This window comes from Pimephales promelas, chromosome 7 (assembly GCF_988280905.1).
Source record: "Pimephales promelas chromosome 7, fPimPro1.hap1.1, whole genome shotgun sequence".
NCBI lineage: Eukaryota > Metazoa > Chordata > Actinopteri > Cypriniformes > Leuciscidae > Pimephales > Pimephales promelas.
Window position 1 is genome coordinate 28,813,854 of NC_142775.1, and position 12,812 is coordinate 28,826,665.

General features: G+C 39.1%; 3 protein-coding genes and 1 non-coding gene across 6 annotated transcripts; 2 read left to right on the forward strand and 2 right to left on the reverse strand.

Moving 5' to 3' along the window:
• Positions 1-218: 218 nt before the first annotated feature.
• On the reverse strand, positions 219-6,127 carry ankzf1 (ankyrin repeat and zinc finger peptidyl tRNA hydrolase 1). Of its 2 annotated transcripts, none has more exons than XM_039683247.2 (16): positions 5,986-6,127; positions 5,526-5,694; positions 5,339-5,433; positions 4,856-4,958; positions 4,554-4,759; positions 4,275-4,381; positions 4,043-4,196; positions 3,164-3,386; positions 2,978-3,076; positions 2,740-2,889; positions 2,480-2,629; positions 1,620-1,905; positions 1,387-1,498; positions 829-996; positions 662-732; positions 219-533 (listed from the first exon to the last, which is right to left on the reverse strand). In XM_039683247.2, the coding sequence occupies exons 2-16, from the start codon at positions 5,659-5,661 to the stop codon at positions 410-412; spliced, it is 2,184 nt and encodes a 727-aa protein (XP_039539181.2). In that variant the 5' UTR covers positions 5,662-5,694; positions 5,986-6,127; the 3' UTR covers positions 219-409. The 2 variants fall into 2 exon arrangements, with proteins under 2 accessions (XP_039539181.2, XP_039539182.2); XM_039683248.2 differs by lacking the exon at positions 5,986-6,127 and adding an exon at positions 5,793-5,925.
• Positions 6,128-8,506: 2,379 nt separating this feature from the next.
• Positions 8,507-10,245, reverse strand: LOC120487073 (uncharacterized). The gene is made up of 5 exons (XM_039683253.2): positions 9,940-10,245; positions 9,738-9,826; positions 9,326-9,463; positions 9,020-9,159; positions 8,507-8,927 (listed from the first exon to the last, which is right to left on the reverse strand). Exons 1-5 carry the CDS (start codon positions 9,994-9,996, stop codon positions 8,839-8,841), a joined length of 513 nt encoding a protein of 170 aa, XP_039539187.2. The 5' UTR covers positions 9,997-10,245; the 3' UTR covers positions 8,507-8,838.
• On the forward strand, positions 9,378-12,430 carry hce2l2 (high choriolytic enzyme 2-like 2). Of its 2 annotated transcripts, none has more exons than XM_089133304.1 (8): positions 9,378-9,506; positions 10,724-10,775; positions 10,861-10,923; positions 11,175-11,324; positions 11,415-11,532; positions 11,612-11,790; positions 11,881-11,962; positions 12,045-12,430. In XM_089133304.1, exons 3-8 carry the CDS (start codon positions 10,890-10,892, stop codon positions 12,175-12,177), a joined length of 696 nt encoding a protein of 231 aa, XP_088989430.1. In that variant the 5' UTR covers positions 9,378-9,506; positions 10,724-10,775; positions 10,861-10,889; the 3' UTR covers positions 12,178-12,430. The 2 variants fall into 2 exon arrangements, with proteins under 2 accessions (XP_088989430.1, XP_039539185.2); XM_039683251.2 differs by lacking the exon at positions 9,378-9,506 and adding an exon at positions 10,299-10,649.
• trnak-uuu (transfer RNA lysine (anticodon UUU)) lies at positions 10,282-10,354 on the forward strand. The gene has a single exon. It is a non-coding gene; the product is annotated as a tRNA-Lys (tRNA).
• Positions 12,431-12,812: the final 382 nt, after the last annotated feature.

A 12,812-nucleotide genomic window follows, 5' to 3' on the forward strand; every position in this document is an offset into this window, starting at 1 on the left:
GTGGAAGTATAAACTTTAATAACATATCATTTTGCCATTCCGCCATAGTTTTGCATTTTTTAAACAAAACAATATATATATATATATATATATATATTTTTTTAATCACAGTGGTTGGTCTGTGTCCTGAATGAGTCGAGAAGTAAAAGAATATCAGAGTTACACAGAACTCTGATATAAACAATATTAAATTACAATAACTAGACACGCTTACACTGTTAACTCAAATCTTTTGCCCATTTATGATTTATTAATCATTCTCTAATCCATTTTCAGGTAATCCTTTTGTCATAGTCTGGTGATTTTCAAAGACAACAACTATGAGTTATGACTCCCATAACGTGAAAATGGCCACAACATGGCACACCTCCTTCGCCTTCTCTAAAGCGGTGCAGTAGCATGTGAGAGGTCAGGGCCGGGCAGCAAGGTTAGCTTTGCGGTGGGCTTGAACACATCGAGGTGTACAGAAAGAGTAGTCCAGATATTCAAAAGGAATCTTCCCCAGCAACGACTCTCCACACTGAAAGCATCTCCTATATAAACATTAATGATGACAGTTTTAATTTTGGGATAAACCTTTCCTTTTAACACAACTTGCATAGAGGACACAATTAATTCCCCATAGAGGGATTACATGATAACAAAAGTCAAAAGATAATACCTGATGGTAGTGAGTGTTACACCAGTTGTGGCAACATGTTCAGCCAATCTCCTCTCTGCAGCCAGAGCTCGCTGTGACATCAGAAAAATGACAATCAGCCAATGGGTCAACGATGAAACAAAGAGCTACAGTACAGAGCAGAAGGAAGAAAGAAAGTAGTGAGTCACCTTCTCTCTGTCACTAAGTGCCGTGAACCTCCTCTTTTCCTCCTCCTCTTGCTGTTTCTGAAGTTTCTCTTCCTTTTGCGCTTTCTCTCTCTGTTTCCGTGCTGCTTTTTGGGCTTTCTTCTTCTCTGCCTTCTTGGACTCAATTTCTTCAGTCAATGGTCCAGGAACCTTAGACATTAAAGCAAAGAATATACAGCAGTGATTGACAGATTTATTCATTTTGGTTGCAAAGATAAGACTGCTGTATATACAAAGGTATTCAAAACATCTGAGATTCAAAATCTATTTTAAACCTGTTAAAATTAATCTGGAAAAAAATGTAGTGATGTACATTAAACTTTTGTATCTTCAATTTTGGTAAAAACATTTTATACAAATAATATAATACAAATTCAATAGAATAAAAAAAAAAACAGAATCAGTTTCATTAGTGGCGTCGGGCCTTAAATGAAAGCAAAGGTTTCGTTTTTTTTTTTTTTTTAGATATGACAATGAAGTTTTTGTTAACATTTGTTTGTACTGCTAGTCATCATAACAAAAAAAAAAAAAAAAGTCTACCTGTGCTTTAGTGTAGTCATACTTATGAGGGTGTTCGGCCATGTATTTTCTGAACGTGTTTCGGGTATCTTTTTCAGGAGCAACAACATACGGAGTCTGTCCTTTCTTATCCCTGAAAAAGAAATGGGCTTCTATTTAGAATTGAATGACCCGTCTAACCACATGAAAACTTATTTTGCATTATGTTTGTATTGCTACTAAAAGGTTATTATAGCGATTCTGCATGTGCGCACTTGTTAGCTGGATCACTTCCTGCATCCATTAACAGGTTGATGACCGATTTCTGTCCGGCTGCGGATGCCACGTGAAGTAAAGTAAAGCCTGCTGAGTCTATGGGCTTATTGAGAAGACATAAAACCCTTGAGGTAGGATTCTCATCAGTTTTTCTCTCTCCATCTTTGTCCTCTTCCTGGTCCTCTGGTAGTTGCAGGAGGGAGTGTAATGATTGGATGTCCCCTGTTTTACAGGCAGTGTAGAGAGCGTCCCTCAAACTGTATTCCCAAGACTCATCCACTTTATCTGAAAAGACAGGAGGAACACTGTGAAGCAAGCAACTTAAAATGGCCATTTCATCTTATAATGCCAGTCAACCTAGATGCACCAAAATCTAGGTTTACACTACCATTGCATATTATATGTAGGTCAGTAAATTTTTTTTTTAATTTAGATGTTTCTGAAAAAAAGTCCCTTATGCTCACCAAGGCTGCATTTACTTGAGAAAAAAACAAAACAAAAATTATTCATATTGTAAATATTGTTATTTTAAATAATATATTTTTATTGTCATCAATGTTGAAATCAGTTGCGCTGCTTAATATTTTTTTGTAGAATTTTTCGTGATACTTTTTTCCCCAGGAATCTTTGATTGATAGAAAGTTCAATAGAACAGCATTTAAAATAGAAATCTTTTGTAAGATTAAAAATGTCTTTACAGTCATTTTGAACAATTTAATGTATTCTTGCTAAATAAAAGTATTAATTTCTTTCTGACCCAAACTTTTGACACTCAGGATTAAATGGGCCATGTTTCTATGACATAAAGGCTTTGTGACCATTGTGGGTTGTTTTTTCGGCTTCAACATCAGTGTTTTACCTTCTTCTTGCTGATGTTTTTTGCCTTTGGGTTTCCTCCTGCTCCTTGACTTCCTCTGTGTTTCTTTAGAGTCGCCTTCACCTTCCAGTTCCCCTTCTTCCACAGTTTCATCTTCTGCCTTTTCTGCACTTACATCTCTGTTGCTTGACTCTGAAGACAAAGGATAATGAAAAGATAAAGAAAAAAATAATGATTTTTTTTTTTTTTTACATTTCTAACTTAACAAAAATGTTTTATTTTTGTTCTGCAAAGGTCATTACCTTCTCTTTTCTCTTTCCGTTTCCTCCTTTTCTTCTTATTAGGCTGTATCTCATGTTCTCTGAGGTCCAGAGTTCCCAGTGTCACCTCCACCATCTCTAGCGTTCCTGAGTCTTCGTTCCCTGAACTTTCTACTTCACCCTCTTCTTCCTCTGGAGGCATTGACCACAGAAGAGCCCTTAAGTACTTTTTTGTTTTAGAAACCAGGCATTTAAGATACAGTCAAGTGTTCAGACGCACCATTAGTGTTTGGGATTGGATGATTAACAGGTTTAGGTGTTTTCTTCTTCAACACTCTCTTCGATGGACCGAGAATACTGGAGATTTCTGTGTCTTTTTCTGAAATTCATCAGGCATTCATTTTAAAAGAAGAAATTAAACGATTGTATAGAAAAACATATTGCATTGTGGTAAATCTCAACGTACGATAAACATGTAGAGTTGAGAGCAGATCAAAGACTCGCTGTACTTCACGAAATGTTGCTCTACGTGTGGCAAAAGGAAGTACGCGGACTCTCTGATCTTTTTTGTCCAATGGTGCTCCACGACCTCCAAAAAATATGGTCTTGTTGTAACTTGGTGCTCGCAGAAAGATGGCACTTGTCTCCTTCAAATACTCAGCCCAGCTTTCCAGAAGATCATGAATATCCTGATTAAAGTAGGGCACACAGTGTACATCAATTGAGTGCAACAGTTCAACGGTGTGGGTTCCGGAAGTATTTTTTTTTCTCTAAAGGATTTTTTTAAAAAAAGTCTTGAACCATGAACCATGCCAACCTGCTAAGAGGTTTAACAATGTTGATTATACAGCCCCTTGAAACAGAGTGTTCAAATCAGAGGCTAAAATCAGGCTAGGAAAAATGCCTTTTATTTATAAATTATGACTACTGCTGCTTCGAAGCACTTTTAGCAGAGCTAAAGAGCCGTTTTTGCATGTTTTGATAGTTACAACCTTCTAATTGGTGGAATTTTTGAACAGCACCATGGGTAATGTTGTTGTTGTTGTTAATGTTGATTTTTTTTTTTTACCATGAATTCCAGGTAAACAATTGGTTTTTAAACAATTACTATAATAAGTTGAAATAATGTGGGCTGACAGCTTCAAAAGAACCAAATACCATTGACTTGTAGCTCACAGAAAAGCTGTCTTTAAAGGTTAAAACAATTTCCCTATGAAAAATGTTTTACTTCTGGAACCCGACTGTTGCACTATGACAATTCCAGACTCATAAATTCAAGCTTTTATACATAAAGGTTGGAAATTCAAAATGGACATTTATATTAATGAAAACACTGGATTCCCACCTTATGCAGTGCTGTCTCATTGTAACGCCTGAGGGCCGCCCCTGCAGATTTAGGCACATGGCTACGGTTCTGAGAGTCCCTCAGTCCCTGTGCAGTCCCTCGCTTCGCTCTCACTGTGTACCGATGGAACGTCTTATGCTGCAGAATCTCTTTCCTATACAATTTGGGGGTAACAATGTATTAACCATGAAATACTTGTGCTTATAAAAGAACTTTAGAACTTTCCACTGACCCCTTAAAAACTGCTCCAGCAAAGTGTCCACCACCAGTCATCAGAATGACCCAAATAGTGTTGTTTGATATTTTCAGTAAAGAAGAAACCAAGTCTTCTTCATTGTCCTGAGAATGAAATATGACAACGAAAGTAGATGAGAAAGAATAGAGTGCTGCAACCTATTTCGAAAACCTGCAAATTCCCCTGAAAATAATCAACTGTTCAGTGGGGGTTCGTCTTAGAGAAGGATCTGCCACAGATTAACACATCTGAGAAATGATGGCTACATTTACTCACTCTCTTGCTTTGCAGAACACAGCGATACAATGAGAGGTACTGTCCCTGCATGTTTTGAAAGACTATTTTGGTGGAACATCGAGGAGGGGACTGATCTGTGTCCAGAGCACTGTCTTTCTCCTCAGAGACTACTTCATCTCCAGGTTCTTCATAGAGATCCTCATCCTCACTGTCTGAGTCTGAACCCGAAATGCTTGAAATATCGCCTTTTAATAAAAAGAGAAAAACGGAAAGCTTACATTTGTGCAACTGAATAACAAAAGTGTTTCTCATTAAGGTCATATGAGCATTCATGAATCTACCTGTCCCAGTCTTCTTCTCAAACTCCTCCACTGTGACCGCAGATCTTCCTTCAAGCCGCTGTCTCAGGTTGAAGCGGTGATAGTCAAGTTTGTAATGCTCCATCTGGTCAAAGATTAACAAATGACAAATTACGTTTCTTGTGGCTTTAAAAGATTTGGAATACAGCACAGTAGTAGTTTGGATGATTTTATGGTACTTTTTGGTCACCATTTTCCCTGTATGGAAAAGTGCAGAATCAACACTATGCTTAACATCTCTTTTTATGTTCCACTGAAGACAAAAAAATCGTGAGATTGGAACAACATAAGGGAGAATGAAATATAAGCAAAAAAATCTAATCTCAATTCTCAATCTCATCATTAACTTTTTGAAGTGTCAAAGTATCAGTTGCGCTGCCGTCTATGGGGACAGAAAGCTCTCAGATTTCATGACTTGGTGGAATTTCATAACCCTAACTGATCGCATCAGGATTGTCTGTTTACCTGCTCCTCACGACTCTCAAAACGACACTGACAGGCCAAGCAGAACATCCTGTCTGACACCTCTCCGACATATACAGTTCTTCCTGCTCCAGCATCTGTGAGTGTTATGAAATGTATGGTATAGAAAATAATAAACACCTGATCAGCAGCTGTAAGTGATATCAATAGAGCAGTTTTACTCTCTCACCTTCACTGGATGTTTTAGCAGCAGAGGGCTGGGGAGGTTCAGGGTTGCTCAGCAGTCCAGACAATTCTCTCAAACCTGCGGTCACTGTCTGATCAGCGCACAGTGAAAACACACTCCGCAGCTCCGGGGATGCCATGATTCAGTCGACTGAATAAACCACCACTATCACCTAAAATACAAGAATAAAAGAGGGAGAGAGAGATGGCACGTCATGAGAGCAAGCGAGAATGTTGCAAACGACAGAACAAATTTTGTGAGTGACCTGACCTTTAATCATTACACTAAACATCCGAAGAATATGGACTGCTGATAAAACCAAAGCAATGTCCATGTTTTCTCTCCATTTGACAGCCTGCTTCTCTACAATAGTAATGCCTGAATCGGCGAAAGATAACACTGAGCTGCTGTCTCTAAAGCTAAATTAACTATAAATGGGTTCAAAGTAAAATAATGTATTTACCTTTATGGCAGAAACATCGGTCCTTTACGGTATGACTTTATATTTTCAGTACGAATCGGCTGACATGAATCATTTTACATCACACGTGTTAGTGCTCTACGGTGGCTGAGAAGTGTCATAAAACTATAGCGCGAAAGTCGTCATTCAACTCATTAAAATTGTACAAATGTTTCCAAGCTTCCATAGCTAAGTGTGATATTCAGTTAACATGAACTTTCTCATCATTCTATAAAGGCCAAAAGAAAATATATCTGTAAAATATTTATTTGTATTATCGAGTTTTATTGTATTGTATTATTTTTCATGTATTTGCACATGGTTTTTCGCACTAAAAGATGCTGTCCCAAAAAGTTTTACACACAAATTCCACAGAAGTCATACCAGTTTGGAACAACAAGCATGAGTAAATGATGACAGCCATATATATATATATATATATATATATATATATATATATATATATATATATATGATTCTTTAAAGGTTTGCAGTTTGCACTGATTTGGACCTTGAACCGTTTGATTCCCATTGAAGTAACGTTACATTAGATAGAGAAAAATCCTGGAATGTTTTCATCAAAAATCTTAATTTCTTTACAACTGAAGAAAGAATGACATGGTTCTCTTACAAGAGGTTCTATCGTATTGCGTAAGCTAGCTTACGCTACGGGAAAAATTCATCTTTTCTGAGAAGTTGAAGCCAAAAAATTATCCTATAATTTGCATCCACTGTCAACGCAGCAGACCATGAGCGGGCTAGCTAGCAGCTCATTGGTTCGCTCACAGAGCGGACACGCTCTCACTGCGTCATAGCCCGCCAAACTGGTCATGGCTCGAGTGTATAAATAGCCAGCTCGAACGCTGTTAAGTTGTCTTCCTCAACGTGCCGCTTTCTCCAACCTGTCTCTTTGGCGCTGCTGTCACGGGGCTCGGTGACCGCCGGTTTTCAGAAGTTCAGGAAGCCTCCTATGTAATGAATTTGTTTCTGCCCCGCCGCGCTACTTTTGCAAGCCGTTCACGAGACCCGGCCCCTGCACGAGCCCCATCCCAGCGCCCAGCTCAGTCTTTGCAGCGCAGCCAGGGCGCTCGCTCTCGCCCAGACAGCCACCATAGGCACCCGCCCCCCCTTCGATCGAAGATCGCGCTGAAGCCCGATTAACAGAAGTCTGCCTAGCACAGCTGAGAAAATGACGACTTTCTCCCGCCGCGGCCGGACCGCCGTTAAAGCTTCGCCCTCTGTCAGTCCTCGCTCATCTGGCTACTGCAGGAGTGTACACCGCCACAAACAAGCGGGAAGTGAGACCGGCTTGTTTGTGGCCACAAGCGCCAAAACGCCGTTTTCACGGCAACCCAGAGAATCTCAAAAAGAGCATGAAAGTCTCATGTGTGCCCACAACCCTGTGTTCACCCTTACACACAAGCACCACATGTCCCGTGTATCTCTCAGAGCCCTTGCCCACACACTAACCTTGTGTAGTGCATAAGCGAGCCCGTGTGCGCGCCCCCCTTCTGCCCGCTCTGTTACACAGCCCATAAACTCCTCTAAGTCCCGTTGCTATAAATACTCTAACCCTAACCCACACACTGTGTCCTGCCCGCTGTGTGCAACAATCAGGGCGATATAGCCATTCACCCGCTAGCGTCGCGCTTCAAAGTGTGGGAAGCTATTCCGGGAATATCCCCATGGTTGCTAAGCACAATAAAATACGGCTATCTGTTACAGTTCCGTCGCCGCCCTCCACGCTTTCGGGCGTGGCTCGTAACTACAGTGAGTTCAGAAGCAGTAAACACGCTTCGCTCAGAGATAGAAAAGCTTTTGTGAAAAAGGGCTATAGAGAGAGTTCCGCCTTCTATGGCCTCAGACCGATCCTAGATCTCAGATTTTTGAACAAAGCGCTCATGAGGAGACCGTTCAAAATGCTTACAGGCAACAAACTCCCTAGCGGCAGCAAAAATTATTTTGCAGCAAAGTGTGTTTGCTGCAAACACTAACATCTTGATGTTGGTCTGGCATGCCAGGCTACTGAAAGACGCCTTTCAGATAAATCCCCGTCACAGGCCCTTTCTAGATTTCGCCTTCGACGTCCAGGTTTATCAATACACCGTCCTCCCGTTCGGCCTATCCTTAGGCCGAACGGGAGGAGGGCACGTTTCCCAAGGACAGTCTCATTTCAGCTCTCTTTTCAGAATTGAATTTTTATTTTAAATCATGTTTCGTCCCATATTTCATCTTTCTCTTAGGCTATTCCTAATCAATAAAGCACATCTTCTTTCACACAAAAATAGCCTAATCGAAGGTAGCCAATCATGTCTTTTACCATCCAATCACAATTGTCTCTCAATATTGAAGGCAGGGTCCGACGGCAGTGTCAGTGATAGAGAGCGGGGAGGAGATCAAATCCTATGTCAAAATGAAGCGTTAAAGAGATATTATTGAAAAGGGAGTCTGTCAGAGCCAAGTAAATTAAGATTCGACATGTCATCACAACAATAGCAAATCACAACCAAACAATCCAATGAATTCTTGATGGACAAAATCAAGTCCCACCCAAAAAATGTATAGGCTACATAGGGAAACATAGGGACAAAAATACTTTCATGTTGACTTGAACATTTTATTTTCTTTAAACTGTCCCCCCGAAGGTGTCTCCAGGCTAAAATTTGAAAATTCAGCAAAAGGACAAAATTTTGAATCTTTACAGCAATGACCTTTGATGAACATTTTTAACAGTGCTTAGAATTCTTAGAAATAAAGTACAAGATGGAAAAAAGTCAGTATAGTTTTACATCTTTATTGCAGATTAATTTGACTAAATATCAAAAATAAATGTTGCGTTGCATTTTTGTAATGTGTTCACTTCCGTGCTCCTCTTTTTCTCACTGGCTTTTCAGACTTACTATGGCTGGATGAGCCTTGTTTGCCTAGATTTTCACCCTGTGAAACTGGAAATTGAGATTAGTTGAATATTATCAACACATTCTTCTGCCAGTTCAGTACCCGCAGACTCCAGAACTCTAGAGCTCATGAGCTGTACCTTCCTCTATGTTTGGAGAAGCTTCCGCCAGTGCTTTCAGCAGCTGCTCACGTTTGAGCTTCAGATTATGCTCCTGCTCCAGCAGGCCGCTTTCCTCCTCCTGCAAACTTCTCACAAGAGCTTGCTTTGACTCCACAGTCCTGTAAGAATCAGATGCATCTATGGACAAGGTCTTTAACCAAATTCTTATTAGATCAAAAAATAATCAATGCAATATAGCACAACATATTCTTTTCGAAGGATCTAATTGAACAATAGAACAATACAGAGGGCTGGTAGATCAGCAGTGTTACTGGATTGTCATACTCATTCAAAGTGAAATCTTCTAACTGATTGGCGAGACTTTTCTTCTCCTGCATGAGAGCGTCCAGTTCAAGCAGTGAATTCCAGAGGCCTTCGTCCACCTGGACCATCATCATTATCCTTCGGTCCATCTCCTCTCTGCTAAAAGTAATATTAACGTCTAAGAAGATTCATCAATAGAAAGGTAACCTAAAACCCTGATAGCTAAATAATTACTCAATACATGATATTAGGCCTATATTATTCTTTTTTATATAGGCAAAGTGCTTCTGAACTAGGCTATATGAAATGTTGATTTGATTTGTTCTTAAGGTAAAATGATAACCTATGATTTTCCTACTATGTTTAGGACATAACGTTAAATACATGCTGAGTCATCATTTCAGATAGATGATGATGGTATAGTATTAATTACCATTTCTTAACATCTTTGTTTACTTGCTCCACCTCGTCTTTGGTAAGTTGTAGTTCAGTTTTGGCATCATTGATTTGTTTTAACAAATCCTGTCAGCGACAAACAAAACAAAATACAAAAGTGAGTACGAAAATGCATGTGAAGTTCGTACTTATTACTGTGGATAAACCACAGACTGTACACGCGTTGCCGCGAGTCTCACCTGTAATTCCGTATCGTCTTGAAATATGATGTTTGTAGAATTTAATGGGGTCTCCATTACAGCAAAGGAAACCGTTTTGCGTTAACTTACCAGTTGCGTTTTGTACCACACATGTATCCCTCTAAATAATTTCCGAGGAAATTTGATTGGATGATCAACATAGCCGATGTTTATTTTCTAATATTAAATTCTTCCGTTCAAACGAGACCGATATAATAAATGATCGGATCATCAGAATGATTGCGTCGTGGAAAATATACAAACTTGGATTATAATTGAAACGTTTCTTTTCAATTATATCGAAATTTTTTTCAAGCCCACGTGACTTTTCGCTCCTACGGAGCCCGGATAGCTCAGTCGGTAGAGCATCAGACTTTTAATCTGAGGGTCCAGGGTTCAAGTCCCTGTTCGGGCGGAGAAAACTTTTACGTCATGGTGGAATGAATAAAAACACCCATATGAAAATAGTATTTATAAGTATGTGTAAGAGCATGTGATAATTAAAAACAGCGTAAAGCAAAAAAACAAACATTTGGTTGGCCACCTAGAGTACACATTATGTAACAGGAAGCTGGCGAAGAGTACTTAAATAGCAGGCAGCTTCAACCTAACGTTAGACAGCAAACCATAGTGCACTCATGGAGTACACACTGCTTCTCGTCATCCTCGTCTTCTTCTTAGCAGGACCATGTTTATCCCTGCCTGCTCAGGTAATTGCATACGAGTCACTGTATGTGTTGTTTATATTAATCAAACCACATATTTTAAAACATTTATTCTGCAGATTTCCTCTCAATCGAATTTTGGAGCAAGAAGACAAAGGAGAAGCTACGCGGGTATATTGTATTGTATTGTATGATCATTTTTTGTTGTAAATCAATTACATTATTTTTAACAGTTACATTACTATCTCTTTGCCAGATGATATTGAAGAAGACAATCAAACTGCCATGGACAAGATCATAGATGTAAATGACTATCAAGGTAAACGTTTTGCAGTGTAAGTCTGTGAAGATGCGAATGTTCTAGCTTCTGTTTTACTGTAATATCCCTAAAAAAAAGTGTAATTCCAAAAAGGTCATCAAAAAACCTTTCAGTGTAAATTTCTTAAAAGAACCTTTTTTTTTCATGTGAAGAACAATGTAATAATCTAAAGAAACTTTTCTTTCCCACTATACAGAACATTTTGTGCATTGGAAGCCATTAAAAAAAATCTTTATTCTTCTTCTCTATAGGTGTCGTTTCCGTGGATGGCACCAACCTCAGAGAAGGAGATATAGCCGTATCCGGTAGGAGTCAGAAGAACTGTTTTGCCAGGAGCTGCCTGTGGAGCAAATCCGTGGATGGAAATGTGTACATTGCATACTCACTCTCTCATGTGTACAGTAAGCAGGCTTTTTCATTTTCATATACAGTGCCACATGTGTCACCAACTAAGTAAATCTTATTATTTGGTTTTGACTGTTGCTCTGCAGGCGATGCAGACGTGAAGAACATTAAGAAAGGCATGAAACTCATTGAACAGGACACCTGTGTGCGCTTCGTGCCCAGAACTCACCAGAGGGACTACCTGGACGTTCAGCCCAAAACAGGGTATAAACATCAGATTGATTTCTTAAGATGCATGATTATTTTGAGTGATTCTCATCATTTTTGATTGTCAATACTGTAGGTGCTGGTCATATCTGGGGGCACGTGGTGGCAGACAAACCATTTCTCTACAGACACCCGACTGCACCGAGTCAGGGGTCACTGTCCATGAGCTCATGCACGCCCTGGGCTTCGTGCATGAGCAATCCCGACCCGATCGGGACAAGTATGTCACCATCATGTGGTCCAATATATGGAAAGGTAAAAGAGCATTTGTATATTTCATATTCTTATACTTAAATGCCAATATGCATTTTTTTGGCTCACATATTCTTCTGCTCGCAAATATAGACAGGCTGAGGAATTTTGAAAAGTTTAAAACAAACATCTTGGACACCCCCTATGACTACGGCTCTGTCATGCACTTTGGAAAGTACGTTAACGCAAAGTACATTTGAAATGATAACTCTATATAAGAAACTGCAATTATGTGATTGTATTCTTGGTCATTTCAGGTACGCCTTCTCTGAGGACGGTGAACCTACTATTGTACCAAAAAGGAACTGGAATGTGAAGATTGGACAGAGATTTGGGCCCAGCGACTTGGATATAATGAAGATTAATAAACTGTATAAATGTAATGTGTAATGAAATCCATTCACAACAACAAATGATCCATCACAAGGCTAAAGTCTGACATTATTAATGCATTAATGCTTTTACTTCTTTTATTGTAACATTTTAACATTATGAAGTAAAATGGCTCATTGTGAAGATTGCTTGCTAATCAAATATAATAAGTAATTAGGAACATTATTTTGTAACCTGCTTTCTGTGTATTCAGTCTCATCCTTGATGCCTTATATAAACACATTACACTAATAAAACATGTCCATATACATCTTTTTTTTTCCTGATATTTCATTTAAGCTTTCATTGCATTGCAAAATAGTAATTATTAGTTGCAAAATAAATCTCCAAATGAGAGTGACATCAGTCAAACTGTTAGAAATATTGTGCAGAATCAGATGATCTCAGCGCTAATAAATATGTATGGAGGCATGCATTACACAAGCTGACTTTAAAACAACCTGTTATTTGCAGTAATGCAAAAATGATATGTTTAAGAGAAGAGTGAGGGGTTGTTTATTAGCACCACATTTTGGCACAAATATAGATGATACAGCACAAATATAGATGATGTTGAGTTTGAACACTACCTGCACATGTTGTGCTTGGTCAGAGTGAATAACACAAGAATCAGCAAGATTTCAAATCGCCAT

Excerpts from the sequence above, each read along its gene's own strand:
- ankzf1 (XM_039683247.2), bottom strand. The coding sequence starts at position 5,661 with ATGGCATCCCCGGAGCTGCGGAGTGTGTTTTCACTGTGCGCTGATCAG. Across the intron at positions 2,890-2,977 it reads TCCAATCCCAAACACTAATG|AGGAAGAAGAGGGTGAAGTA; the intron begins GTGCGTCTGAAC and ends CAATGCCTCCAG. Across the intron at positions 997-1,386 it reads ATGACTACACTAAAGCACAG|GTTCCTGGACCATTGACTGA; the intron begins GTAGACTTTTTT and ends TTAATGTCTAAG.
- LOC120487073 (XM_039683253.2), bottom strand. The coding sequence starts at position 9,996 with ATGGAGACCCCATTAAATTCTACAAACATCATATTTCAAGACGATACG. Across the intron at positions 9,827-9,939 it reads AAGACGATACGGAATTACAG|GATTTGTTAAAACAAATCAA; the intron begins GTGAGACTCGCG and ends TGTCGCTGACAG. Across the intron at positions 8,928-9,019 it reads TTCTCCAAACATAGAGGAAG|TTTCACAGGGTGAAAATCTA; the intron begins GTACAGCTCATG and ends CTCAATTTCCAG.
- hce2l2 (XM_039683251.2), top strand. The coding sequence starts at position 10,578 with ATGGAGTACACACTGCTTCTCGTCATCCTCGTCTTCTTCTTAGCAGGA. Across the intron at positions 11,325-11,414 it reads CTCACTCTCTCATGTGTACA|GCGATGCAGACGTGAAGAAC; the intron begins GTAAGCAGGCTT and ends GTTGCTCTGCAG. Across the intron at positions 11,791-11,880 it reads GTGGTCCAATATATGGAAAG|ACAGGCTGAGGAATTTTGAA; the intron begins GTAAAAGAGCAT and ends TCGCAAATATAG.